Here is a 27,506-nt window from a genome sequence, read left to right on the forward strand (position 1 = left end):
TGATTATCCTGCTTTAATTGTCTCATCCTGATCGAAGCATCCTGCGTCACTCAAAACGCAGATTAAATCATAAACATATATCAAGTAGTTTCATCATCAAAATACGAGATTCAACAAAGTCATACCAACAAGTATGAGAAATTGCCCCTAGCCCTCATTAATGCATGTTTGAGGTCATCGGCTCTATGAAATCCTATATGCCTTGTCTACTAATTTTGCATTTAGAATGCGAAACATCACACTCTTTTGCTATTCCTATTGACATTAAAACTGTTTATCAATTATCTCACAAAGGATCGACAAATAAATCTAATTGTATCTCAACGTATCAAAATCGAATAATAATATTATTAGAACCAAATCCAAGCTGAAGAAAAAAAATATTCCCTCGACGTGGGAAATAAAAATTGGCATGTCCATGGGCCAAGGTGTCATTCAATCGAAAGGTAAGAAATTGAATATTCAAAAGATGATGATATAATATCTAAGACCGCAGGAGGTTTGCTGTGTGGGGTTGAGAAAAAGGAGAAGCAACAGGGGAAAGCCTTCTTAGAATGTTTGAGATTGAATTGGACAGTCACAGCTTAAGAAGACCTATCGAGATAGGTAAAGTGACTTTACAGGGAAAAAAGCCTTCTTCAGCCAAAATTCCTGTGTCATGATCTGTTTTAGCACAAGACTTACCACTTGCGAGGCCAGATAATGATGAATCGTAACAACTATATTACATTCGAGACAGAGGAAAAGAGATACTCCTTAGAATGTTTGGTTTATTATATTTATCATTTGTGTTTGTTAGATATATATAGTAGATGATAAAAGACGGTGAAACGATGGATACGAAAGCGACTACAATTGCGATTCTAACCAAAGATCCCATAAACAATAAACAAACAATAAACAAGAGTGCTTCGTTATTACTCAAATGAGGCGTTCGTTCGTTCGTTCGTTCGTTCGTTCGTTCGTTCGTTCGTTCGTTCGTTACTTAGGGAAATCACATATTAGATAGACCGTACATAAACATCCTCGACATGGAGAGATAGCAAGTCACACTTGATTAAATCACCGTGACCCTTCGAGGCCTGAACCGGATCGGTTCAATCGAATCGAACTAAATCCCTAAATTCTAAGCAATTATTGTGAAAACGAAACGGCCCACAACATCTTCTTCCGACTCGAAAGGCCAAGGATTTGGGGCGACTGCGTCCGCCGCAAGACATGGGGCGTCCCGCGGCGGCGGAGGTGGCGAAGGCCGCGGTGAAGGCGGCGGCCGAGGGGTGGCGGATCATCCCTCGGCCTCTCCTCGAGACGATCCTTAACAACTACGCCCTACACCACCGCGTCCCTCAACCCGTTGTCCTTCACGGCCCCCGCGGCGTCGGCAAGACCTCCCTTCTCCTCCACCGTCCGTCCCCTTCCTCCTCCGCCCTCCTACACTGGTTAATATTCGTTGTTAAGGATCTCATCTTGTTCCTGTTTGCAGGTCTCCTTCCGGAGTGGAACAAGGGCCCCCACGTCGCAGCCTACGTCGACCTCGCCGGAGACCCTTCTGCGACCCGCCCCTGGGCCTCTTTCTCCGCCGCCTCGGCGCTGCCGGCTCTGGGAGCCCTGCGTGGACGCCTTGAGCGCGAACTCGAGGCCCTGGTCGACCACGGGGTCCGCCGCGGTACCATCGGCAGTCGTGACGTCTTCACCGCATTAAACAAATGGCACGGCCTCGACACCGCCCTCCGGCGCATCATTGGCCCCGGTCGCCTGTCTAAGAAGGACGAGGCGGCTTCTGCTTCCGCCCTCTGGTCTAAGGCGTTGCTCGCCTTCTCAGTGAGGATTGGAACAGGGGAGATCAATGTCTCTCTTGCTGTGGCGGAGGAGAAGGCAATGGTCACTAGTGGTACTAGGAAATACTCCATGGACGAGGTGGCGTACATGAGGGAGGCGGTGACATCGTTAAAGCTTGCGAAGGAGGTGATAGGAATGCATCAGGAGTGGAGGAGGGAGGCCATGAAACATCTAAACTGGACGGGAGGGTTCTCAAGGTCTCTGGCGAATTCTTCAACCGATTGGCCCTGCATCTTGCTCGACATCCTCTCTGCAGCAGCGGAAGTCGACTTCTTCCAGGTAAAGAATGGACATATTTGGATTGGAGATAAATGGATTCATCAAGTTTAAAATCACAAAGGGATAAAGAAACTCACCACCCGAAGGACAATTAAACAATAATACAGAACTTAAAAAAAAGACTCACTACTCAAGGAAATATCCAAGAGATACAGAGACTAAACCCATCACTCTATGGTAAACCAAAAAGGTATAAGTTAAAAAGGAGAACTTAAGGAGTTTCTGTAAATACAATCAAAGTCTGAATCCTTTTTAATTCTAAAACATCAAAATAAATATTAGTGTATAAAACAATCCTCCATGAATAGGAAATTATGAAATTTGTTACTTTACTGTTGATATCTAATTCTTTTAATGCATTCCTTGGTTATGAAGATTAGTTGAATTAATTTTTTCTTTGAATTTGCCCACCAGATCATTTATTAATGAAACAGCTGGAAAGTTAAGAGTCTGAGTTTTTTTTCGACTTATAAAGACATGCCCCTTAACTCTTTAACAATCAATTCGGGCTATTCAATCAAGTTGGGATATCTGCAGGTTTGGAAAATGAGCTTGCAACTCATTTGGTTTATGGATTGTCATATTTGAGAGGTTTGGATTAAAGGCTATAGGATAAACATTGTGGGCTGTAGAGAATACCATAGGATCAGCAAGATTTACACGAGTTGATTGTAGCAAATTAGATGCTCCCGTATCATTTCTGCTTTTTAGATTGTTTCATAGACTCTGAATTCTAAATTTTGCACTTAATGCTTGCCAAAGCCCTATTTTGATATACTGGATAAATAATTCTTGAAGTCGTAAAGGGTGTTCTTATTTTGGTATGTCACATATCTCTCAAATGGTTGAGTTGGATCACTCACCTGTATTCTTTCTCCAAGTTTTGTTTCTTTTTAAGAAGCACAGAAGTTGATTGCATGCAATCTTGATGATTAGTTTTTTCATCTGCTGGTTGATCAACAATGTTTTTTTAAAAAGTACATGATCAGCAAAGTTGACATCATGCCAACTCTTTAGCAGAAAAGTTTCTGGTGATGAATCTCAGCTGAGCATCCTGATTGTTTCTCGATTTTTTGAGTCTGTCTCTTGTGCTTATGCTTGGAATGCTGACATGAAAACTTCTTGGTCTGATTGAATGGAGATGAGGAGGTAGAAGACGAGAAAGTTATTCTCTCATTATGTTAAAGTTATTCTCTTATTTTGTTATTATAAATTAACAAGAGAGGTGAAGAGACTTTCACTCATTTGGTTTCAAATATTGTGATAGAAATGGATGGAACCAACTTGTCTCCATGTTCTCTTTTTCTTCCTCTCCAGAAGTGGAGGTATTTGAAGAGAAATACATGATTTTGAGTGATCCTTTTGTTTCTCTCCTATCTAAGCAAGGATATCTAAGCAAAGAAAGGGCTTCTCTTGTCTTCTCTCACTGTCTTCTCTCTTCCTTCTTTCCTCTTCTTTCTTCCTCTATCATTTATACACCTCTATTAAACCAATAAGTAACATACAACTTTTGTCTATTTTGATTGTCTTTGCCATGGGCTCCTTGTTGTGGAAAGATCTGGTATATGTATCTGATACAAACTTAAATATCTTATGTGTTCCTGTAACATCTTATTAATGCAGCCTAAGCTGGTTATAAACAATGTTGACGTTCTGCGAAAGGCTATTTTTTCAGATGACTCAACAGTTTCTGCTGCAGTGTATCATGATAGTTTCATATGGAGATTGATAGCCCTAGGTGCGAACGATAGGTGCTTGCCTGTCATTCTTGTAACATCAGATAGGTAAGGCTCCGATGTTATCCTCTTCAGCACTTATGTTCATACATGATAGTTAACTTTCTCTTCTTGGACAATATATTTCTGGCTTGTGGAGGAATACTAATTAGCTAGATTTGCTATCATTTTAATTATATCTTTGTTAATCATGCATCAGCATTTTTTTATAGGTACAGAGCTGTGAATCTCATAAACGATAAATCCTTGACAGTAAGGAAAGTTGAGTGCAGTACCGTAACACTATAAATATCTTATATTAAATTGGTATTTCTATCATTTTGCCAGTAGGATTTTAGTTTTGATGCTCTTATTAATATTATTTGTTTTGTTAAGATTGGGTCTATATCTTGGGCGAAGAATCTATTCTACTAGATGGCTTCTTGTTTTACTCATCAGCAATATTAACTGGGGGTACTGTTCATCAATTGACTCAGGCATCTCATTCTATGTGATAGTGTAATCTGTGTCCTTTGAGCATACTCATTTTAAGCAGTCATCTGCTTTGATACTCAAATCCTGCAAATTAAATTTCTGTTTGAGATGCATGTTTTATTACTAAAAAAATAATGGTTCTATCTATCTGATGGATTGTGATGGTGTCTTCTAAAGGATATATAAATGTGAGAACTTAGTAGCTCAGTTGGTGCTCAACTTTGTGGGTTCCATCATGTGCTTATGAAAAAAAATGCCTTCTTTCCATCCGTAGATTATATTGTACATATTTGATGCCATATCTATTTTCATGTAAGGGTTTGATGTCTTATTTCTGATCTAGGTTGTGGGTTGGACTGTCAGCTGGGATGATACATGTCTTCAGTATCCCAAGAAAAAGCTGGGTAGAAAAAGGAAAAAAATTACTTACTCCTAGTCTGATATCCTCTCTCATTCAGCTTTTTCTCCCTTAGGCCCATTGGTGATGAGTTGAGAACAGGTGTAGCCACCACGGAATCAGAAGGCCTAGAGTCACGAGTGCTAATCTGTTCTGAATTGAAAAGTGAAACTGGACCAGTCCACTTCAGTTAATTAATCTGAAATTTTAAGTTATGTAGCTGGTTTAGTTCATCTAAAATTTGGTTGAAGTCTGGAAATTGCTGCCTAAGTTTCATGAAATGGGGTGGTCCCCAAGCCCTTTTGTTGGAATGGTAATCTTTGTCCCATATGATGTTGTTTCAGCCCAAACTTCATGGTTTTAGGGATGCAGTCAATTGCTCATGGCTGATGCTTAAAGGAACCTGTAACATGTTTTTGGTCTTGCCTGTTATCATCCAGATGTCCAAAAGTGCATTTCTTGACATATCTGATGTAGTTGATTTTTTTTCATTTTTTTGTTTATTGACTCGAGCAAGATGGTGCAGTATCCTTTTCTTCCAAACAAGAATCTCTGCATATTCTTTTACTGCATCTATTAACTTTATCTGCGGTATATTTTGCTTTATTTCTTATATATGAAATACTTGATTGTCTTGTGTTTTCCAGTTACTATTCCTACCAAGCATTCATTGACTTTGGATTTCCAGACATTTTTATCTCACGTGAGGTACATTTCCTGTGCTCTTTTTCCTTTTTGTTGAATCTTCAATATTATTAGTAATTTAACAAATCAACATTTTTTGTTTGGTAAATGTTCTCTTTGGTGAATTACTGATTTCTATTCTGCCTTTGTGCATGCTTTTTGTATTGTTGGCTAACTTGCATTTGAAACCAATATCTTAAAGACTTTCGGCTGGACGCATCAAGAAGCTAAGCTGCATATGGTCTCTCAGTTCTTTAGTGAATCTGAGGTAGTAGTGACTCTTTGATCATTATGAAAATTTTGCTCTTTTGCTTCTTTATGTTCGTTGGTCATTACTTCTTCCTGCTAATTATTTATTTCCGAACAACTTTAATGCTATATACTAAATACATCTTTTGTGAAGTGATAGTGGAAAGTGATTGATGAGGTTCTTGGTCCAAATCCTCGGCAACTTTCTGAGCTTTACATGCTTAAAAAAAGTAGTTATTACTTGGAGTAAGTAACTACCTTTTCTTCTAACTGAATAAGTGTATTAGGATTTAGAAGTAGCTACATATTTTAATATGTACCACTTCCAGTTTGCATGTCCTCTTCTCAGTCCATATCCATGAATAACAAGATTTGAGTAAAATTCAAGGTTCAATTTCAATTGATAGGGATGGATCTAATTGTTTTAATTAATCATTTGTTTTCTATTTGTCTTGAAATAAAGTGTGGACATTTTGTGGTTTGGCTTACCTTCTTTATTTCTCCAAGGCTTTATTTTCTGATCAAGGTTATTATTGATATGCTCTGTCAATAATTTAGGAAATACTTCATCTTCTAGGAATGCTTTTTAAACACCTTACTCTTAGTTTCACACATATCATATATGCATGGCTAAGGTAGGATGTCATTTTTTAGTTTTACTACTGCTATCAATAATAGTAGTAGAAAAGTGTGCAATTTTGAAATATGCTAACTTGGTAAATAAAATGATAATGTTTCTCCTGTACACAATAGTATTTGATAATTGTACACAATTATAAACACAATTGAAAGAAAAACACATGTATATCCTATTCGAAATTTATATACACAAAAATGCTCATAGGTCATCGTTTATATCTACGCTGGCATGGGCTCGCACTTGCTTGCCTCCCTGCCTATCACTTTGGTGGGGTACTAGTGTCTTTACCTACAAAAATATGATCTACAATGAGTGATAATAACTCAATAAGTATAAGCCCTGATAGTTTTATTTAGGTGAGTATGCATTATGTCATGTATGTAACATTTCGAAATCATATTTATAAATTTAATAGTAACATCAAGGATTTTAATTTCGAATAATACTGCTCGTAACGGGTGGTACGTATCGATCCGCCAACAAATTGGTACGCGGACCTCCTGCTACCGGGCGATACCGCTGATTGGGGTTGTTTCCACCCTGTTGCCACCCTAAATCAGTCGGTGACAGTCAATTTTGATCGTCGTCGCCTGCTACTAGGTAGTATTAGTGGAGGGAGAAGAAAGAAAGGGAGAAGAAGAGGGAGAAGAAAAGGGAGAACTTGGAGATTTGGCATCTCTCTCCCTCGACGATCCCGATACGTCTCCGCCCTCCCTCGCCGGATGTCGCAGATGAGATGTTGCCTCCTTGTCTGAAGTGACGAGGCCTCGGCATCGTCAGTGACTTCTCATCCGCGTGGGGAGAAGAAGCCTTGGCGACGTCGCAGGGAGAAGAAACCGAGCGTCGTTGAAGCGACGTTGCTTCTCCCCATATGGGCAAAAGAAACGAGGTGACGAGTCGGCGACGTCGCCTTGTCGCCTTTTTTTGCGCGAGAAGGAAACCTTGGTTTCTTCTCCCCACACAAGCAAAAAACGAGGCGACGTTGCCTTTTTTTTTACACTATATATATATATATATATATATATATATATATATATATATATATATATATATATATCGAGCGGTACACCAAAATGTATCGCTCGGTATACTCCTACCGTACCGTACCGAGTTGAGCTCGATACTCCGGTACAGTACAAAATTGCGAACCTTAGTAAATACATCATCTTATGACTTCTTTCGTAAATATAACACCGTATTATAACAAATGCAAAATAAAGAGGTAAAATTTGGAGTTGAAGTAACTTAAAATGCATATGTGCACGAGTAGGAATGATAACACATCCATGAACTTCTACAACCCATATCATAACATATATGTGCACTCCCACACCGCACGTCATAATATGCATGCATTTTCATACCGCACATTATAATATACAAGTGCATTCCAACATCGCACGTTATAACATATACGTGCACTCCCACGCTGCACGTTGTAACATATATATGAACTCCCACACCATATGTCATAATATATGCATGCATTGTGTCATAGCATATTCATGCACTCCACATCACATGTCGTATATGTGCATCGCGCATCATAACATATTATGTGTACTCTCACACTGTATGTCATAGCAAATATATTACTCTCACATTGCATGTCATTAATACACATACATGCATGCAATATATTTTTATGCTTATGCAATGCACACATTAACATCGTGCTTATACCCAGCTCATGGCGATCTTATTCAAAATATGCTTTCAAATATACTTTGAGTGCACAAAGTACGTAGTACCATTATTTTATAGCAATGATTACAATAGGCGCTCGGGCGCTCGCCTAGGTGCTCGGGGGAGGCGAGGCGAGGTGAGGCTCGAGCGCCTCGCTTCATTTCCAGGCGGCGCGCTTCAAAGAGGCGTCGCCTGGGCGCTCGCCCGAGCTCAGGCGCCGGGCGCTTCGGGCGAGCGCCTGGGTTAAACTAGGCGATCGAACTAGATTTTTAGGTTTGGTTGGTCTCCGGTGCTTTAGTTGGTTCAATCGAACCAACTAAATCACCGATATCAGGCTCTTCTCGCGATTTCCCCGACTTCCCCAACCCTAACACTCGTGATTTTGCCGTTGAAATATCTTCTTCGCTGTCGTTGTCACTGTCGTTGCTCGCCGCTACTGTCGCTACTCGCCGCTGTCACAATCGCGGCTTGCCGACTGCTCGCCGCTGTCACAATCGCTGCTCGCTACTGCTGTCGCCTCTTCCGCTGTCGCGCGCCACTCTTGCTGTCGCTCGCAGCTCCTACTCTCGCTATCGCTCGCCGTTGCCTCCGTCGCTCGCCGCTCCCGCTCCCGCTCCCGCTCCCGCTCCAACTATAGCTGTCGCCTGTTATCGCTGTCGTTGCCTCAACAGCCTCGGTCTTCTCACACTCTTCTCACTATACTGTTAACAATATATTAACAGTATACTGCTAATTGTATACTAATAATAGTATTTTTTTTATTAGATTAATAATATATTATTTTGATTTTAATACTATTAATTTTTATTTATTTAAAATTATTGTTAGGTTTCATAATAAATGGCAAGTGTACAGAGCAACTCAATAGATTTGATGTAAAATTTTATTGTTTTGATTTTTGAAACTTTTTATTAATGTGACATTGTGATTTTGTACCTGATTTTCTTAATTTAATAGCATATTTTTTATTTAAATAATTATATTTATTAATTAGGGAAAAGAGTTGTGCTGTTATTTGGTTTAGGGAGGAGAATAAGACAAAATAGAGAGGAGATGGAATAGAGCTGCTTAGTAGGCTGCCTTGATGGGTTGGGCTCAGCCCATTAGGCCCCATTAGGCACATCTCAAGTTCGCTAGCACATATGCGTATCTTGCTGGAGGATCGTAGGTTTTTGCTGTAAACATACTTAAAAGAAAAATAGACATCGTTGCTTATATATACTTTGAACAATATTTTAAAGAACTTTGCATATAACATTCTTGAAGTCATGTACTTAAAATTTAAAAGTCGATAACATGAGCATGCTATATTATCATGTTTATGAAGCATAGATATCAAAAATCATATATTTAAGTAATGATAATATATGCATATTATTTGTGTTTCTATTGGCATGCTAGTTGTAGTTCGATGTATGTGAAATTAGGCACTACAGTTTTCTAGTTTTGATTGCATGTGACTTACTAGCACCTTTTTCTCAGGGTAATGCGGGATGGCAGTAGTAATTTTGAGGATGTTGTTGATGCATACTTGGCATATCTGCAAGTAAGTGTTTTTTCCCCTTAAGTAGTTTGCTTACCATCTGCAAGATTAAGAGGTAACTCATGTGGAGTGCTCTGTTGCTTTTTCGGAAAGTAACCAAGTAGCATATCAATTTAATCATGAGCTGTACTCTAGAACAAGGAGCCTCAATACCTTATTTCGACGCCATTCATTATGATTGAAGAATGCATATATTGGTATATGGGTTATGTACATGAGTCTGCTTTTGTGCTCATGATCTTGTACCTGAGTTAAATGTGATTTACCATGATATAATGCAATTTATATTGTATAGTAAAAGATAATGTTTATCTGAAGGAAAAAAATTAGGTTTATCATGACATTTGCAACACACATAGGTGGTGGCATACTCAATAATTATGTGAGACCTTATTTCTCTTATATTACTATTCTTTGTATTTCTGAAGTGCATAAAATCTTAACTAATGATTTGATTTGGTCTAATTTCTTGACTCAAATATTTTATTTTCTTCAAAGACATTGTTTTATTCTAGTCTTGTGTAATACCTGCAAACTTGGCTTATATATTAAAATCACTGTGTTCATGAACTGTTGCTTTCCTTTTTTCAATTATTGTCCAACCTCTGTCGAATAAGAGCAGGACACTGACAGTTGTTTGAGAATCTTCCTATTGGCAGCATGATGCTTTAAACTTTTGCTGGTGTTGGATCTACTTAAAATAATGTCATGTTCTAGCATAGTAATCTTTTATTAGTATTACTATTTCTCCTCTGTACTAGTATTCATGGGCAAATATAATACAAAATCATGATTCCATTACGATATGTGAAGTTTAGAAATGTTGAATTCTAATACATATCCAAAGAGTGACCTACATCTGAATTACACTTTTTTTCTGTTTCCCATTGAATTCTAATACATATCCAAAGAGTGATCATCAGAGTGACCTAAATCTGGTCTAAAACATTTTCTAGGGTTTCTTGTTTCTAATTTGTTCCGTACCAGGTAACTGTGGTGAACCCAGCAATGGAATCAGTTCTAGTCATTCTACAGAAGTTTGCTTCTGATGTACGTACTGGAACAGTTCCCATAGATCGATTACATTTTGGTGCTCCTTGGAGACATCCACCTCACACTGATGATCCTGTTGCATCCTTAACGTGGGCAAAGATTCAACTCATGGATTTTGTCCAATCATTTGTGAATGTTGAATTTGGTGTAAGAGATCTCATTATACACTCTTTACTGCTTTTGATCCAATTTACTAGCTAGATCATTTGGTCTCACGAGAACTTCTTGCTTTCTCTAAATGTCTTTGATCGTTGTACTTTATTTCTTTGAATTCCATTGCATATTCTTCCATTGTTTCTGTGGTCACAGTGATGTTTGTCATTGAAATATTGATCAGTTTATTTTATTAAGGGGAAAATGTTTGCAAATGGTCCTTTGATCGATTTTGCATGTAAATCATCAAAGCTTGCATTTCTCTTCCCAGGATATATTTTCTTTTGTCATTTTTGTCCTTTTTATTTTACCACTCTGTTATTGATAGTCTAGTTTCTAGATGCCATTGAAAGAGGTTGTCTATTCTTGATATTGATGTTATATTTCACAATGGTGCAAGGTAAGAAAGAAGCAGTAATGTTGTTCACCCCATCAAAAGAGGATTTTGTAGTGAGAAAAAAATAAATTTATGAACTTGATCAATTTACTTCTTTTGCTTCTTACTCAGGGATGAAATGATAGACCAAAGGTGTGGGTTAATTATGGTTTAATTGAAGTCCTCGTAGGTAAAATTTTTAAACTAAAAGATGACATGGATCTCTTATTTATTTGGTCTTTGTGTATTTTGCTGCTACTCTCTCATATGTTTGAAATGATAGACCAGAGGTATAAGTGAATCATGGTTTAACCAAAATTCTTATAGGTATATGCTACAGTAGGGATTGATGATAACAATGGCAAGGATCAAGTGAAGATGAATCTAGGAGCTTAGGACAATAGTGTCTTATGGATGACATGGTGCACAATTCTTTCTTCATAAATTTCTTTATTAAAAATTTGACATGGAACTCTTTTTTATTGGTTTTTACAAAAATGCAATAATCGGTTGTAAGCACTAAAAGATGCCACTTTAATATGGATATAAAGGAGATTTTTTGATGTTGTGGTCAAATGCTGCCTAATTTGATGATACATTTCTAGACTGTCTGGTCGGTACTAGTAGCGTTCTGTCACAAACACAGTTGGGATGTATTTAACTTATCACTTTTGTTGAATAGTTGTTGATCTTGAGGGACCTCTTCATCCTGCTATGTAAAATTAATTTTTTGCTTAATAAGATGTTGCTTGGATGTGATTTGAGATACCTTCCCAGATTTTGGTCATGGATTTTAATATTTTTCATCTCCCGTCTTGAGTAGGTTAATTTTTTAGCCGACGATAGCCTTGAAATACTGGACGATCCTTCAATTGTTGCGATGTTGGAGGTACACAGTTTTAAAGCAGTTATTGATCTTTGCATTGACACTTAAGTATTAAAGATCAGACTAACACTATCATATTGTTAGGTGGGCTTATTATATAAACAGAGAGATCCATCTTTTATTCGGCCAATAACTCGAGGCATCCAGAGGTGCCTTGCGAGATGGTCAGTTATTTCATAAATTGACTACCACAATTTTCTACCATCAGTCCGTGACTCAACCCTTTGCATTTTCTTGGTGGTTAGGCTTGTTCAGCAAAAGATGCAAATGAGATTTGGAGAACGTGTAACATACTTATGGCAAGGGGTAATGCGTGGGCGAAGCTATCGCCATTTAATGAAGGAAATAGGCTATAAATAGATGAAAGAGGTATAATAATAACCTACTTTTTGGAGTTACCTTGCTCTGAACTCCCATCTCTGAACTGGTTGGTAAAGAAGCTTTTTTGTTTTTTTTTTTACCTCAGATCTGTTGCCACAAATTTACCTCCACGGAAATAACCCCTTGGATTTCTGGATGGTTGAGGCATATGTTATTTTGTGCTGGCAAACCTATCCAGGCAGACATGTAAGTTCTACTCCTGTTCTTTTTTATCAATTAAGCATCCATATGGGGTATTGTATGATTTGTTTTGATTTCAGGGAAAAGAGTGCAAATAGTATAATTTGCTCGAAAGATCATTAGTGGTCTTTTTTTTTTCATGGAGTCTCCTCTCAGTTTCCATCAACTTACACCCGGAACCCAGGAAAGATAAAAAAGACTATTTGGTGATATATTTTGGTTTTCTCTGCCACAAAAAAAAATTGTACTGGTATACCTAGTAGATTTGGCTTCTCTGTTTCACGTGGAATTGTGGTTACAGTAACAAGTTCAATTTTTGGAAAAAGACGTGCTTTATATGGTGGTAGGTAACAGTTGTAGATGACTGTGCAGCATAGATAGGTAATACATTGTTGATGTATTCTTGTGTGTGTATATAAAAATAAATTATATATATATATATATATATATATATATATATATATATATATATATATATATATATATATCTCTTAAAACAAATTGATTGATGTAGAGAAGGTTTTCTGATGCCTAACGTGCAAGTTGGATTTGTGATATTCTGATTTAACCATAGAATTTTCTGTGCAGATTCCTGTAATTTGATCAGCCAAATGAATTCAAATAAAGAAAAGGGGAATCATGATGCTGGATGAAGTGCTTACAGTTGCAATGAATTGAAGGAAGCTAAGAAAGCTCGTATATTTGAAAATCTACATATCAGAATACATGGTACTCTTAGATTTATCATTATGATATGGTTGCAACTTGTACTATTGTATTTTGTGGCGTTTAAACTGACGGGATTGCAGTCTGAAGGTAAACACTCTATTTGTAATTTTGTAGTAACTAATGGCCTAACCTAGTTTCAGAAACTAGGAGAAAAGGAAAGAGATCTATTATCCACAGGGGTAGTTAACGCAAACTCTCTTCGTATTTAAGTTTTTTTGTCCCTTGCTCCCCTTTGCATTTCACATTTCGGGCAGATTTTTTGACTTTGTATTCACCAGACAGAGTTGGTATATTTTTCATTTTTTTTTTTTTGACTGCATGTAGCAGATTGCCAATGAGGTAAATGTATTAAATCGCCAAATTTCTCATACATCATCACTATGGAAATCCATGGTATAAAGAGAAATGGGCAAAACCTAACTCCCATTGGCCCATGTAGAAATAAATAATATACTATGGAAATCCATGGTCGCATATAGATCTGAAGCTGCAAAGCATAATACACATGGAACGACTTCAATATATATATGTATGCATGCAACCTTCATGGTGCATTTGAGGTGATTACCAAACAAAGGATTATGATGATCTTGGATCGAAAGTAATGTGAGATAAATAACCCTGGTAATCGAGATTACCAGGCAGACAACAAGCGTTACATGGCACAGTTACATGCCAAAAAATAATGGACAAACATTGAGGGGGATTAATACTTGGCTTTTCAGCTGATGACACATGTAGTAATTGTACAGTGGTGGTTGAGAAAGCCACAGGAGATTGCCATGAACAACAATGAAAAATCCTGGGCAAGCCTATCTCATTCATATAAGGTCTCACGCCCATTCCATGTGCTTTAGTCAGTTTTTTGGTCTTCAATTTCATTGCTCCTTGCTGCTTCATTGCTCCTGGTCTATCTATATCAAGTAAATCTCAAGAGCTTAAGTAATAATCCAAGGCTTGTTCGTGCTTCTCCAACACATTGATCTTCACCGGCAAATCATGCAGATGATATGTAAGTACCACCATTTTAACCATTTGGAGGGGGAGACCTTGGATATGACACGTGAGGGAAGCTTTGCTGGCCAATTGGATCTCTTAAAAGAGGGTTGCACCGGTCGAATATTATCCGCCCTCCTCGTCCGATCCTGCCATGGAAGCGGTACGTTGGTGCAACTGGGCCATTCTCAGGTGGCTGCATAATGCCTACAGCCGCAAGCTTGTGAGGATCCAGTGGTCTTGTAAATAGCAATATAGGCTCATCAGTATCCTGCATTAAACTTAGTAAATTTATTCCAGATGAAATATCTGCAATTTCTGCAACCGTCAAATTCTATTGCGCATTACTGAATGTTCAGATATCAATGGTGGCATAAGGCTGTGAAAAAAGAAAGCATACCCTCTTCTGTAGCCATCCATTTGACATAGGTCTCTGTTTCAATTCTCGCTTTATCCGGCCTGTAGGGACCATCACAAGCTTGGAGTCTGCATATTTTGGATGGATAGAAGCAAGCCCAGCGTGTGGGTGACCATTTGTTGTATCATCCGAGTCCATATAATCATCTTCACTTGAGGCCAACTTGCATGTAACTTGTAATCCTGGCAATGCAATTTTATCTTCGACAATCTGTGCCTCATGCTAGAAAAAAAATATATCATGTAAAGCAGCATAAAAGATAGGTGAATCCCTAACAAATTGTCAATTGTCACCATGAGATAATTGAACTAAGAATAAGTAAAATGTTTGCGAATGAAATAATTGAACTAAGAATGTCAATACTTCCATTCCATAGACGCAAGACAAGTATCCAATATGAAGAAATACCGTCATATCATGTGACCTTGGTGTCCAAACCATGATGTTCCTGTAAAAATCTGATGATCTGCTTTTAACCAACCTTCTTCTAGGAGAGGCATGCTACTAGAGAACTTTAACAAAGGGTTGGCTGCCGATGTCTTCTATCAGTTACTGCTCAAAAGAAAAAAGAGCCCAAACAAAATAACTCTAGAATAACAAAAATAAAGGCGCTTCTTCAAATATTCAAATTCTCCACTTTTAGTGGTACAAGAAATGTTTTAGTTCATGCGCCAAGACTCCTGGCAATAAAACAGCTCTGCTGTTCCACTTCCATTGTTGTTTCCTAAAAAATCAACTTTTCTACGTAAGGCCCTTGTAGAATTTCTCAAGGCAGAGACCGCTATAGAGCCAACTAAACTATATGTACTCAATATCAAAGTTATCTTTGGTAACTTCCAATTTTTTTTAAAAAACACTTAAGTTAGATTTTTCATGTCATATATTTGCTAGGGCAGCTGTTTATGACAAATGAATTAAGAAAAGTGTCCATCTGAATATAGCATGATGAAAGAAGGATCCTCTCAAAAGAATGTTCACAACATGTTCATAAGGCATGTTTATGACAAATGCCTCCTCTCCCAAACTTTATTTCCTTTTTCTTTTACTTGCATTCCCTGTCATATTTTGGCTTACAAGTTGCATAGTGCTTTGTATATGACTAATCACTACATTCTCATTCATCAAATTAATTCGTCTTCAAAATGTCCGTTCTCCATTCACTTCTCATATAGCATTGTTGAACTATTTAACTTCAATCTTTCAGATTTTTTGGTTGTTTGGATCCAATTGGTAGAACCTGCTTCCATTCATTGATAACTCAATCAGAAAACCTGGATGCAAAAGTATCAGCCTTAGGAACTCCTGTCATAACTATTTAACATACTGCTGCCTAATTTCTGTTGAATGCTAAGATGTATATTTGATTGTCCACATCCTCTTCCTAGGTCCACAAGCACTTTATGCACTTCATGCAGGCTACCGTAATTGTTCCAGGACCGACATGTTTACAAATTTGTTAAGAGTTGTCTTACCACTCACCAAGTTCCTCATGTAGATGATTAGTTAGTTTCTCCAGCGTTACCAGTGATTTAAAAGGCGCTAGGCGCCAAATGACACCAAGCTCCCAAATGCCCAAGGTGCTTGCCTAGGCATCCGCCCGAGCGAAACGAGACGCTCCTGAATATTATAATTAAAATAATATACAACTAAATAAAAATATGGTAAACATGTTTATGAAGACCTATGTTAGAATTAAATTGCTCCAAAAGCATCTTGTTAACCAGGAATGTTTTGCTGCTCTAAGACATCATCAAGTAAAAGCTAAAGGAGTTTCATGTATACCAAGAATGTTTTGTTAACCAGGGAGTTTCTTGACCAAAGTTGGACAAGACCCAACTAGTTAATTAATAGGAAGGTGGGAGAATGGACGAAACAATTTAATTAATAGGAAGGTGGGGGAAGCAAAGGGCGGCGAACGAAATTGCAGTTGCAAACGGATGAAGTTGCAGTGGCGGACGAAGGCAGCAGATGCTGTTGTCAACGATGGCGAACAGAGCTACAACGTCGAACAGAGCGTGCAAAGGCGGCGAATGAAGGCAATGGAAGAGGTTGCCATCAGCAACGAACAAAGGTACTACAACAGCAGACAGAGTTATAGCGGTGGAAGAGGTTTAGGGTTTAGACGAGCTCTAGCGGCAGACGAGCAGTAGTGGCGAACGAGCTTTAGCGACAGACGAGTTACAGCGACGACAACTGAGTTGCAGCAGCAAACGAGATTGGACAAGGTTGCCGATGACGGCTGGCAGAGCGAATAAAGGCAACAGATGTAGGGTTTCTTTCATCTTTGTTTTCCTTTACTGGGTCGGGCAAGGGAGGGGGTTGGACTATGTTAGTTGGTTTGATTAAACCAACTTATAAGTCCAATCGAACCAATGATTGAACCCAAGTCCCAAAATTGGCTCGGGCGCTTGCTCGAGGCGCCTAGCGCCTAGGCTCAGGCGAGCGCTCGAGTAGCGCTTCATTGAAGCGCTGCGCTTGGGGTTTCTGCAAGGCACTCGGACCTCGCCTCACCTCGCCCAAGCGCCTTTTAAAACCACTAAGTGCTACCATCAAGCATTACCAAATATAATAATGACAAAGTAAGTTGTCATAGATCAAAGCAGACAAGTATCTAGTATAGCAGTAGAATGAACCATATACTTCTATTTTGTGCAAATACCTTATACTTCATTTGGGCTCGTTGAAGGTTGACCTCACATTCTATGAGTTCTCGCTTCTTCACTTCCCTCTGTAGACAATTTATTCATCATGAATTGTGAATTTCTCATTACTTGGCATCAGTTTATGAAAATAGTAAAAACAAGTCAAATTTGCAATTTAAAACCTTAATCAGAGCTTCCACTACTTTTTTTGCCTGGTCCAAACTACGTCTGACCTGAAGCAGAGGAATTTCAATTGGAGGATAATAAGAACCACAATAAAGCACTACAAGTTGCCGAATAACAAAACCAACTATCATGTGAACAATTAAATATGAAAACTTGCAGCATAAATAAGACCAGTAAAAAATTTCCTTTTGTTTCAACTGATGAACTTCTGTTCAGATGACTCGAAGATATCAAAGAATTTCTTATTGGCATATCTATACAAACAGATGGTTATGATAACATCGTATGGCACTAGTAAAGCTAACTCAACATTTTATTAATAAATAAGATCATAAATATAAGCATGTGTACATGAAAAAAAATATAAAACAATTGATGACTAATTGCCTTTTGATACTCTGATTATAGTACACAATCAAGGAACAATAATGATGTCATGACAGCTCTTAAATAATGTCCTATTAGTTAAAAAGAATGATGTCAGAACATCAATAGGAGTCCATCTATTAGGAATGTCCTATTATTTAAAAAGAATAATTGAATAACAAAGTATTTGAAAAAAGAAAATAAGCTGTATCCAAAAATAAGGACTTTGTTTTTTCTTATCTTGGAATTAATCTAGCCATCTAATTGTGTCAAAATGTAGCCTGGATGCTCTTCATTGTGGAAGTACATCCTTTTAATCTCCTTAAGATCATTTATTGCCACCTTTACTCCATAAGCTACCTCCTCTAGAAGAAAGAGATGCAAAAGATACAACATAAAATCTGCAGAAACTGCCTCATATCTATGGAGGGGTTGTCAAAAGAAGGGTTATCTGGAAAAGAAAAATCAGAGATAATTAGCTAGACTTGAAGTTGAAACAATTTGTTGCTTATGAGATGACTGAGGATATATTTGCACTTTTCCACACTCACAAATGGTTTTTTCTACTTCCAAGAACAGTTAAGGGTAGGTGACGGCTACAAGAATGAAGACCCAAAAAACACACTGCTAATTATGGTGCTTACCATACAATAACTGATAGTAAATTTAAACACCTATCATATAGATGAAAAGATAAAATGTTTGCACAAAATGACTTTTGATAGGAAGATAGACCAGTGATAAGGTACATGTAAATTCTCCTGTAAAAAGAATTCATTTCAAATTATTTTGCTTCAATTTATCAAACTCATTGATTCCTTTTATAATTGCGTAAAAAAGAGAGAAGAAGACATTTATATATTAGTGATTCCTTTTATACTTGCATGGATATATGGACAGACAATTACATATAAGTGATTCCTTTTATACTTGCAGAGAACATCTTTGAAAAACTACACCAACTGAATTTAATTAATAAGAAATTAAATGGGAAAATGATTGCCTCTTTAAGGAGAAATAGACAAGAAACCAACAAAAGAGGTATTTATAAGGATTAACTTAGATGCATAAAGCTTAGCATTTAATATCCAACAGAACAAAAAGTTCATTCTTCTGGCTTTAAGACAAGATACACAAAATATTATATTCAATCAAGTCAATAGCAAACAACTGAATTAAAAATGAGTTAATCTTGATCTTGTTTATGTATAAGTGAAAGTGCTTTATTTTCAAAATTGCTCCATATTAAGTGAAAGATATGGATTTTACCTGTCTAAGTTTTTCAAAGGACTGAATGCTGTTTTCCCTCCTTTGCATCTGAGGAAAAGAATCTTCATAAATTTACAGAAAGTTGATAATTAATATATAGTGTGAAAAAGAACAGTGGCATGAAGAACACGAGTGACAATTTTGAATGTCAGTGACCATTTATCGTATACATTTGCACTGTAGGTCTTACCCTCCTGGTGTGAAGACGGTGTGCCTTTTCCCTGGGTCTGAACACATTATACGGATTTGTATCATTGACTGGGGGAGGAGGCTGCACAAGCACAAAAATAGCCACTATTAGATTTACTAGCCCTTAAAAACAAACATACATCTGAGAACCATGTTGAAGAAATAAGCAGAACAATCCAATCAGCTTAATCAAGAACAACTAAAGTGAGGAGACAATCATTTAACTCCTTTCTCTACAACTTAATCGAGAAAAAATAATAATAATTGGCCAACATAGTAGTATTGCAAGAGGGCTTTGAATGTAGCAACAAATCTAATCTGTTCCAGTAAGCATAATCTCTAGACACAAGAGTGGTTTGATAAGGATCTTGAAAGCAAAGCGTCCTCAATATGCCCAGAAGAGGAGAAACTTGATGTAGAGAGACTACCTTAGACACATAGGAATGCATCAGGAGGGAATATGAATAAGGTCAAAAGTTGCATGGGAATATCTAGCTAACGAGAGCATAGACCTTGAGAAGGCTAAAATGCTTTTCCTTTCTTATTCTGGCAAAACCCAAAAGATGAAAGTTGTGGGTCTAAATCTAAAATAATGTTGAAGAAGCATGGACATATAGTCATATTCCACTTCTCAATGAAGACATACAAGTTGCCCAAGAACCTAGGGGGAAAAGTACAGTTGTCCTAGTTACTCCAACAAAGCAGCTACTCGAGGAAAAAAACAATAAATCAAGTTTATTATCACAATGCTGATATGACTACACTAAAACATTCCTTAGACAAATTAAACAACATAACTGTCTAGCCAAAAGTTAGTGTTGGATTAAGATGTTGGCCAATAAAACATAACATATACAAAATGTTAATGGTGCCAAGATGAGAATGTTGAAATGGATGTGTAGGGTTAGTGGAAAAGATTAAATAATAACTGTTAACATTTCCAAAAATTAAGTGTGGCTCCGGTAGAAGATAAAATGAGGAAAAGTTACTTTTAAGATAATTTAGATATGGTCAAAGGAGACATATAAATGTACTGGTAAAATGAGGTAGGTAAATTGAAATTAGTATTGTAAGGAGAGGTAAAGGAAGATCTAAAACTTAAATGAAAATTATGAAAAAAAAAAAAAAATGTTTGTCTGATCGTAAATTGACTACTGATATACCTAAATAGAGCTAAATGGTTGTCAACTTCAAATAGTTGGAACATTCCAACTTGTTATTTGTCATTGTTATTGAACTGATAACTAGTCCATCATTTTACTGATAGCATGTGAATTATTGATTATTTTGTCATGATTTGTACTCCCATGGAAAATCATGGCATTCCACATTTCCATCAAATGTGCATTTTTGCATCTAATGCTATGCCCAAAACTTTAAGTTATGCTATCATAAGATGGAACAAATTCATGTTATACCAAAAATATTAAGATACAACCATATTTTGTCAAAATAGAAAAAGAATACTGCTACCATTATAATAAAAAGGCAGCAGAACTGACCTGCAGGTGACGCAGAATAGGTTTTTGCCACTGTTCTCGCTGTTAAAAGACAAGTAAAACATGCATAAGAATATGGACTAAAGTTAAGTGCTTGCTTTAGCATAATCTATGTGTTTCTCTTTTGTTTTCAGAATCAGAAATAAGTAACATAGAGTATAGCAATACAGAAAATGATTTTCTGCAACCAAGATTAAAAATGGTTTTCCCAAATCTCAATTTCAATCTAGTATAGAATAAAATGAAAATGCAAATATTAATGCTTAGTACCTTTCCTAAAATGATTGTCTATATTACTTACTCATTATGAATTATACCTTTGCTTTCCAATAGTTATATACTGACTGCAAAATCGCGAATCGTATAGACAAAGACTCTAAAGCCTGCAGAATGATCACATTGTTAGGAACCACTAAGCTTTTCATTTTTTTTTCTAAAAAGCATAGGACATTCAAATTTCAGATGAGAGATTCAACACACAATAACGAGACAGCCTGACAAAGAAACAGAAGCATATACTTGAGTTTCTTGCATCAGAAAGCATAAGAAATAACTTGTTCTTACTTTGCTTAGATGCATAGGCTAAGGTGATTATCCTTTCCAGGGATTCTCAGAAGTAACAACAAAGTTATCCTCCAAACAACAAATTAATAACACATGTAGCACACCAGTAATGTGTTAGTCTATATTATTTATGGATATCTGCAGAGGTACCCCGATGGAAGGATTCGCTTGCACCACCCAGAAAATTCAGATAAGCACAGTAAAGAAATAATGTGTCATTAAATAATAAATGTGATACATCTGTTGGATCATAGGCTTGTCTGCAGTTTACTGGGATGGTTTTTTTGGCTATGGCCAACCACTACAAGTTTTGCAAATGTTGAAACTTAAAATGATAGCATAATAACATATGCCATCCAAAATCAGAAGTCATCAAGATGGAAAACTTTTTATAGTCATTATTGCTTGTTATGGTCGTCAATGTTTGACATATCACATAACACAACAAAATCATACAAGAAGTGACATGGCCCACTCTATTATAAGAGACAATACACTTGTTAACCAAATAATTTAGATAAGAAGTTACCTATGACCACATGACTCAGCAGAAGACCTATCTAGCTTATATCAAGGAATGCAATTTCATCTGGTTTGTTACGGTAGGGTAGGTATTTACCGGTCCGACTGCCATCCTGCACGTGGACCAACCCAATTTTGGGCAATTCAGGTGCAATGCAGGGTTTATTATGCAGTAACCCGGGCTTACCGCCCAGTTCAAGCCTGATAATGGGCCTAGACCTGACGGTAAGTCCAACCCCTTTTTTAATTTTAAAAATAAAAAATTAAAAACTTAAGTCATTTCTGATTCTCCCATGCATCCACATCGGCTGTTGCCCGTGTATGTCGCCAATTGTTGCTCCTTGCTTGCTGCCCGTCACCTGGGTATGCCTACTCCTCTTCCTCATCCTCCACCATCTCCTGTTCCTCCACTATTTCTTTCTTCTTCTCTTCCTCCACCTCTTCTTCCATCTTCTTCCTCTCTACCTTCTTCCTCCACTCCTCACCTTCCCCCAATGGTTCACGAAACAGAATAGAAATGGTCCGATAATCCAAATTACATACCTTGGTTTATATATCAATACAACCCAATATCTTCTGAGGTGGGATCAATAGAAATATGACAATTTCATCCACTCAAAGTTTTGATGTTATCATCAAGGCCCATCTCATGCCCCAAAATTCACCTTGGGGATTTGTGTGTATAACTCTAGGAAACCTCTTACCTCAAGTCTATCTAGCTTATATAACATCTTCAGACGTGGAATCAATAAAAATACCATAATCTTCCTCACTAGAAGATTTGGTACCCTCATCAAGGCCCAATACACAATCCAAAATACACCTTTGGGATTCTCATGTGGATATGACTCCAGGAATCTCTATTCAGTGTGCACGAGTAATTTCATCTTGATATATCTCAACCCAATAGTGTGGCCCACAAAGTTCCTTTGGTACCAATTGTCATGACCAGACTTAACCAACTAGATAAGACAAGCCTTTTAACCAAACATCTTCAGCTCAGTGATTTAAAAAGCGCTAGGCGCCAAAAGGCGCCAAGGTCCAAAAACATCCGAGGTGCTAGGCGCTCGCCCGAGCGAAGCGAGGTGCTAAAATATAAAAATATATAATATAATTAATAAATATAATTATTTAAAATTTTAAATAAAAATATGCTATTAAATTAAGAAAATCTAAGATACAAAATCACAATGTCACATTAACAAAAAGTTTCAAAATTCAAAACAATAAAATTTTACATCAAAATAAAAATTAACAACATTAAAATCAAAATAATATATTATTAATCTAATAACAGTATTGAAAATTAATCATTTCAAAATTCAAATAAACTTAATATTAAGAGTATATTGTATACTGAGCCTGACGAAGAAATGAGGAAGCAGCGGCAGCGGCAGCGGGAAAGGGAAAGGGAGCGAGAGACGCGAGCAACGGGAGGGCTCACGGGAGTCACGAGCAGCGGGAAGGCTCGCGGGAGGCGCGAGCAGCGGGAGGCACGAGCAACGGGGGGGCTCGCGGGAGTCGCGAGCAACGGGAAGGTTCGCGGGAGGCGCAAGCAGCGATAGCGACGAGCAGCGGCAACGGGAGCAGGAGCGACGAGCAGCGAGATCGGGAGCGGCAGCGGCAGCGGGTTAGGGTTGGGTAAGGGTTATATCGATTTAGTTGGTTCGATTGAACCAACTAACAACCGAACCAGGATCGAACCAGACCTAAAATCCTGGTTCGGTCACTTGGTTTACCTAGGCGCTCGCCCGAAGCACCCAGCGCCTGGGCTCGGGCGAGCGCCCAAGTGGCGCCTGTTTGATGCGCGCCGCCTAGGACATTAGCGAGGCGCTCGGGCCTCGCCTCGCCTCGCCTGAGCGCCTAGGCGAGCGCCCGAGCGCCTCTTTCAATCACTGCTTCAGCACAAATTACTAAAGTTAGATATGTAGTCATATACACCAACTCAACCAAATCCAATGAGGACAAATGAGAATATCACACCCAAAATATCTTCTTATCAACAGAAAGTGTGAAAAAAAAGCTTGGTGCACACCTCAGTAAGCAAGCCTAAGCCTAGCAATGAATTTTTTCATGTAACTTCAGTAAGTTCCCATGCACAAATTCATTTAAGGCATCAAATATAATAATAAATAAATAAATAAACTAATTGTATTAAAATCAAGGCCATAAAAAGCCAACCTAGTCCATAGCTGATATAGAAATCAATACTAAAAAATCCTGATTAAATAAATCACAAGTCAATCTAGCTAGTATAAGAGAATCAGTCAGTCTCGACATGAATAACTAAATAAGGTCCAAAAATGAGAATCGTTGACCTCCGCTGTGGCATCAAGCGATAAAAGAACAAGAATTGGAGCTCCAAAGGTAGGCGTTATAACTCCTGCTCTTTCTCGAGCTTTATGATCTAAAACTTCTAACTTGAAGAGAAGGGTCTCAAACCTGGAAGAAAGCAAATAAAAGCATATGAAAATTAGTAAGAGAAGGGAAATAGGCATACTTAGATAAATCTAGACACCATATACACAGCATGTATTTTAGAGTTTTTGTGGAGGAAAAGTTACAATCTGTCAAAACTTTAAGTAGTGTAGCATTTTTTTATTAATAAATATGAAAATATAGAACAAAGATGAAAGTTTGTCCCGTGGCCACATAAAGATCATACTCCCATGTGCTGCCAGTAGTTCACTGAGCTGATAAGTCTACTAGCTGTAATGCTCCACATGAATCAAAGCATCTCAAAGTCCAGCAACACCAGCCAAAGGTTGCTGACTTGGCAAGGCAATTCTGACACTGAATAGTGCACTACTTTCTTGTTTATTGTATGTGACTAGGAATATATAGCTTCTCGACTAAAGGTGGAAGAGTTCACTCTTATAAAGAGAAAAGAAAAAGGTCTGGAATAACCAAAATATATTTTCTGCAAAAGAAAATATAATAGAGATTATGGAGTTGCAATTCAGCTAAACAGGAGAGGTGAGTATGCATATATTTCATTATATTAATTGACTACTTATATTGCAATATGTTGGAACTCTGCTACCTATTTGAAGTTTAGAATTTAGATCCAATGACTCGATAGAAGGTTAAAAGTTCAGGAAGTGGTGGCTTCCACCTTGAATGAATAATAGTAATATTCTAGTTAACTAAAAATTAATTTCAACATACAAAAACTTCAGATGAACTTTGTACAAAATTCACACATAGAAACCGCAGAGCAATGAAGTACAAAAAGACACAAGCATATAATGGTTACTAAATCTGTAAAAAGATTTTCAATCATTTAGATCTTTGAGTTTAATCATTACTTTTCAGATGAAAGAATCTTCCTTTCATTGTTAAACCCTTCAAGCCAGTCTTCATCCTCATTATCCAGATCATACTCAACAAATTCACCAATCTCAGCCCTGGCTGCAAAGAGAAATAAGTACTTCATAAATGTTGTCATGTGAGATGTATGTAGAATATTTTGTTTGTAGTGACACATGTCAGAAAGTAGTGGCAAACCTCCTCTTCCACGTATATAAGATGCAGTTTGAATGAAGGTGCGAGAATAATCTCTTTCGTATGATTCCACAGTGTTGAATTGAGGAGTAGGAATTTCTTGTGAACTTTTCTTGCCAGGAGTTTGATTTGCCTAAAAAAGCAAATATTGTTTTCAAAAGGTTTCTTACCTCAAATAGGAAGTCTATAATACCCTATCAATAGAGATGCATATGTTGCTAAAGTATATATTACGAGATAAAAGTGTTCATAACCACAATTTGATACTAAACAAAGATTGTTCACAATCCTGGGAGGCGCAGACCTTAGCATTTTGTATTTCAAAAGTACTCTGCTTCATTTTGACAATCAGCAAGCTGTTTTGACCTCCTTTTGCAACCATAGACATGGCTAATTAATTAGAAACTTGCTAAATTATGAAAAAACAGAAAAAGGTGCTCATAATCACAATTTGAGACTATAAAAAGAATGTCATAATCCTGAAAGATGCAAAGTAGCATTTCATAGATTAAAGTACTCTACTTCATTTTAACAATTCTCAAGTTATTTTTGACCACTTTTTGCAACCACAGACATGGCTAATCAATAAGGAAATATATATTGTTCTGTCGGTACACAAGTGAAAAATAACAAAACTAAATAAGTTTGCAAGGTCATGCATAAAAATAACTTATAACTCTGCCATCATAAAGAACAAAAAGTTTAGACATGTTATTTGACACTTACAGCAAGCCCTCCATATAAGCACTAGAAGATCTCCAAAATAACTCATTTATAGTAGAGCACAAGCTTTCCCTCTTATCAAAATTTCACTTGAACAACATCAAAACTTAAAACATCTCCACAGTGTTTAGATAAAGTGTTTAGCTGTTGAGTTCAAATACACTGGGCAAAGATAGCTCCTTCATATGATGCTTGCTTAATGTTCAAGTAGCTAATTACGAGTCTACTTGAGTAGCGACCGCTGTTAGCATGCCACATGATCATACATTTGCAGAAAAATTCAGAATCACCTCATTGTCATTGTTAGCTGCAAGCCGATGTGGCAGAGAGTTTCGGGTGGAAGTGGTGATAGTAGGTGCCTCATCATCCTCAAAATCTTTAACAGATTTTACAACAGGGAGCTTCTTGTGGATGTCAAGAGGACGAGGCCGGAATGACAGCCTACTCATATCCACTTCATCTCTCTTCCGATAACTACCTCATTCCCCTGCTCACCCCAGCACCCTCTCCATTTGGATTGCAACCTCAACTCAGTTCACCAAATCTAATTCAGCTGTGAAAAGCCACTCCCAACCGCTCACAAGCTACTGAATACCCCACAAGCACAAAAGCTCACCATTCACCGTATAGTTCCAAGAAAGCAGAGCCCAGCAGTTAGAATTGAACCCCGGGATTAAACAGAAGCAAACCCTACGGTCCCAACGCCGAGTAGTCCGAGAACCAATCGAGGAAAGGCGCGCGACAAACGTAAAGACGCGACTTCTCTTCAACCCACGAATGCCCTAGATTCGAACCACAATGGAAGACCCACCAAGGCGCCGGCTTCTCAACGAATATCCACTTCTCACGTGGTAGGAGGGCCTGCAAGGCGGGGCGAAGGGCAACCGAGCGCCCAATTCGTGGAGGGTTTTCCTGGTCGAAATCGATTTAGGGGCGGGGCGCGGGAGGAGAGGAGATATGCGTCCGGGCGATTGCGGGCAGCAGCGAGAAGAATGGAAGATTTCGAGAAATCGTAGGAGAATGGAAAGCGGGAGAAGGAGATCATCCGCTTGGTTTGCTAGGGTTCGAATCGGAGAGAGCACAGGAGGGCCGGTAAAGGGGTCTTCCTCTCGCTCGTCGTCTCGATGCTCTCAAACGTATACTAACGAGACTAGTACGGTTGGAATACCAAATAAAATACGCGTATCAATTGGGCGTAGATACAGACACCTCTCTCTTGATGATGAATGAGCTAAAAAAAAACGAAAACATAAATAAATAATTAGATGCAATATCAATTGGGCATTGGCACTGACAAGTCTGCACGCACCGTACAACATAGTTTGTCAATGCGGTATTAGATG

General features: G+C 37.8%; 2 protein-coding genes across 7 annotated transcripts; one reads left to right on the plus strand and one right to left on the minus strand.

The window, feature by feature from the left end:
* Window positions 1–1,120: 1,120 nt before the first annotated feature.
* Window positions 1,121–13,494, plus strand: LOC135583402 (uncharacterized). Of its 4 annotated transcripts, XM_065140827.1 has the most exons (14): window positions 1,122–1,405; window positions 1,484–2,118; window positions 3,742–3,902; window positions 5,373–5,433; window positions 5,612–5,677; window positions 5,819–5,904; window positions 9,467–9,530; window positions 10,515–10,727; window positions 11,933–11,998; window positions 12,080–12,159; window positions 12,241–12,364; window positions 12,462–12,562; window positions 12,637–12,937; window positions 13,145–13,494. In XM_065140827.1, the coding sequence occupies exons 1-11, from the start codon at window positions 1,219–1,221 to the stop codon at window positions 12,353–12,355; spliced, it is 1,734 nt and encodes a 577-aa protein (XP_064996899.1). In that variant the 5' UTR covers window positions 1,122–1,218; the 3' UTR covers window positions 12,356–12,364; window positions 12,462–12,562; window positions 12,637–12,937; window positions 13,145–13,494. The 4 variants fall into 4 exon arrangements, with proteins under 4 accessions (XP_064996900.1, XP_064996899.1, XP_009392172.2 ...); XM_009393897.3 differs by lacking the exon at window positions 12,637–12,937; XM_065140828.1 differs by lacking the exons at window positions 10,515–10,727; window positions 12,637–12,937 and having other exon boundaries at window positions 1,121–1,405.
* Window positions 13,495–13,846: 352 nt separating this feature from the next.
* LOC135632338 (enhancer of polycomb-like protein 1) lies at window positions 13,847–27,336 on the minus strand. Of its 3 annotated transcripts, none has more exons than XM_065140830.1 (12): window positions 26,454–27,336; window positions 25,444–25,573; window positions 25,245–25,347; window positions 24,255–24,378; window positions 21,168–21,233; window positions 20,854–20,892; window positions 19,353–19,433; window positions 19,163–19,210; window positions 17,524–17,574; window positions 17,359–17,427; window positions 14,682–14,921; window positions 13,847–14,552 (listed from the first exon to the last, which is right to left on the minus strand). In XM_065140830.1, exons 1-12 carry the CDS (start codon window positions 26,610–26,612, stop codon window positions 14,313–14,315), a joined length of 1,350 nt encoding a protein of 449 aa, XP_064996902.1. In that variant the 5' UTR covers window positions 26,613–27,336; the 3' UTR covers window positions 13,847–14,312. The 3 variants fall into 3 exon arrangements, with proteins under 3 accessions (XP_064996902.1, XP_064996903.1, XP_064996905.1); XM_065140831.1 differs by lacking the exon at window positions 26,454–27,336 and adding an exon at window positions 26,167–26,412 and having other exon boundaries at window positions 25,245–25,343; XM_065140833.1 differs by lacking the exon at window positions 26,454–27,336 and adding an exon at window positions 25,745–25,800.
* Window positions 27,337–27,506: the final 170 nt, after the last annotated feature.

This window comes from Musa acuminata, chromosome BXJ3-3, assembly GCF_036884655.1.
Source record: "Musa acuminata AAA Group cultivar baxijiao chromosome BXJ3-3, Cavendish_Baxijiao_AAA, whole genome shotgun sequence".
Classification (NCBI taxonomy): domain Eukaryota; kingdom Viridiplantae; phylum Streptophyta; class Magnoliopsida; order Zingiberales; family Musaceae; genus Musa; species Musa acuminata.

What these genes read in the sequence shown, in the direction of transcription:
- LOC135583402 (XM_065140827.1), top strand. Translation starts at nt 1,219, where the DNA reads ATGGGGCGTCCCGCGGCGGCGGAGGTGGCGAAGGCCGCGGTGAAGGCG. An exon ending in ACATTTTTATCTCACGTGAG is followed by an intron (nt 5,434 to 5,611) that starts GTACATTTCCTG and finishes AATATCTTAAAG; the next exon opens with ACTTTCGGCTGGACGCATCA. An exon ending in CAGAGGTGCCTTGCGAGATG is followed by an intron (nt 12,160 to 12,240) that starts GTCAGTTATTTC and finishes CTTGGTGGTTAG; the next exon opens with GCTTGTTCAGCAAAAGATGC.
- LOC135632338 (XM_065140830.1), bottom strand. Translation starts at nt 26,612, where the DNA reads ATGAGTAGGCTGTCATTCCGGCCTCGTCCTCTTGACATCCACAAGAAG. An exon ending in TAGTGGAAGCTCTGATTAAG is followed by an intron (nt 17,428 to 17,523) that starts GTTTTAAATTGC and finishes AATTGTCTACAG; the next exon opens with AGGGAAGTGAAGAAGCGAGA. An exon ending in GAGCCCAAATGAAGTATAAG is followed by an intron (nt 14,922 to 17,358) that starts GTATTTGCACAA and finishes TTTTTTTTCTAG; the next exon opens with CATGAGGCACAGATTGTCGA.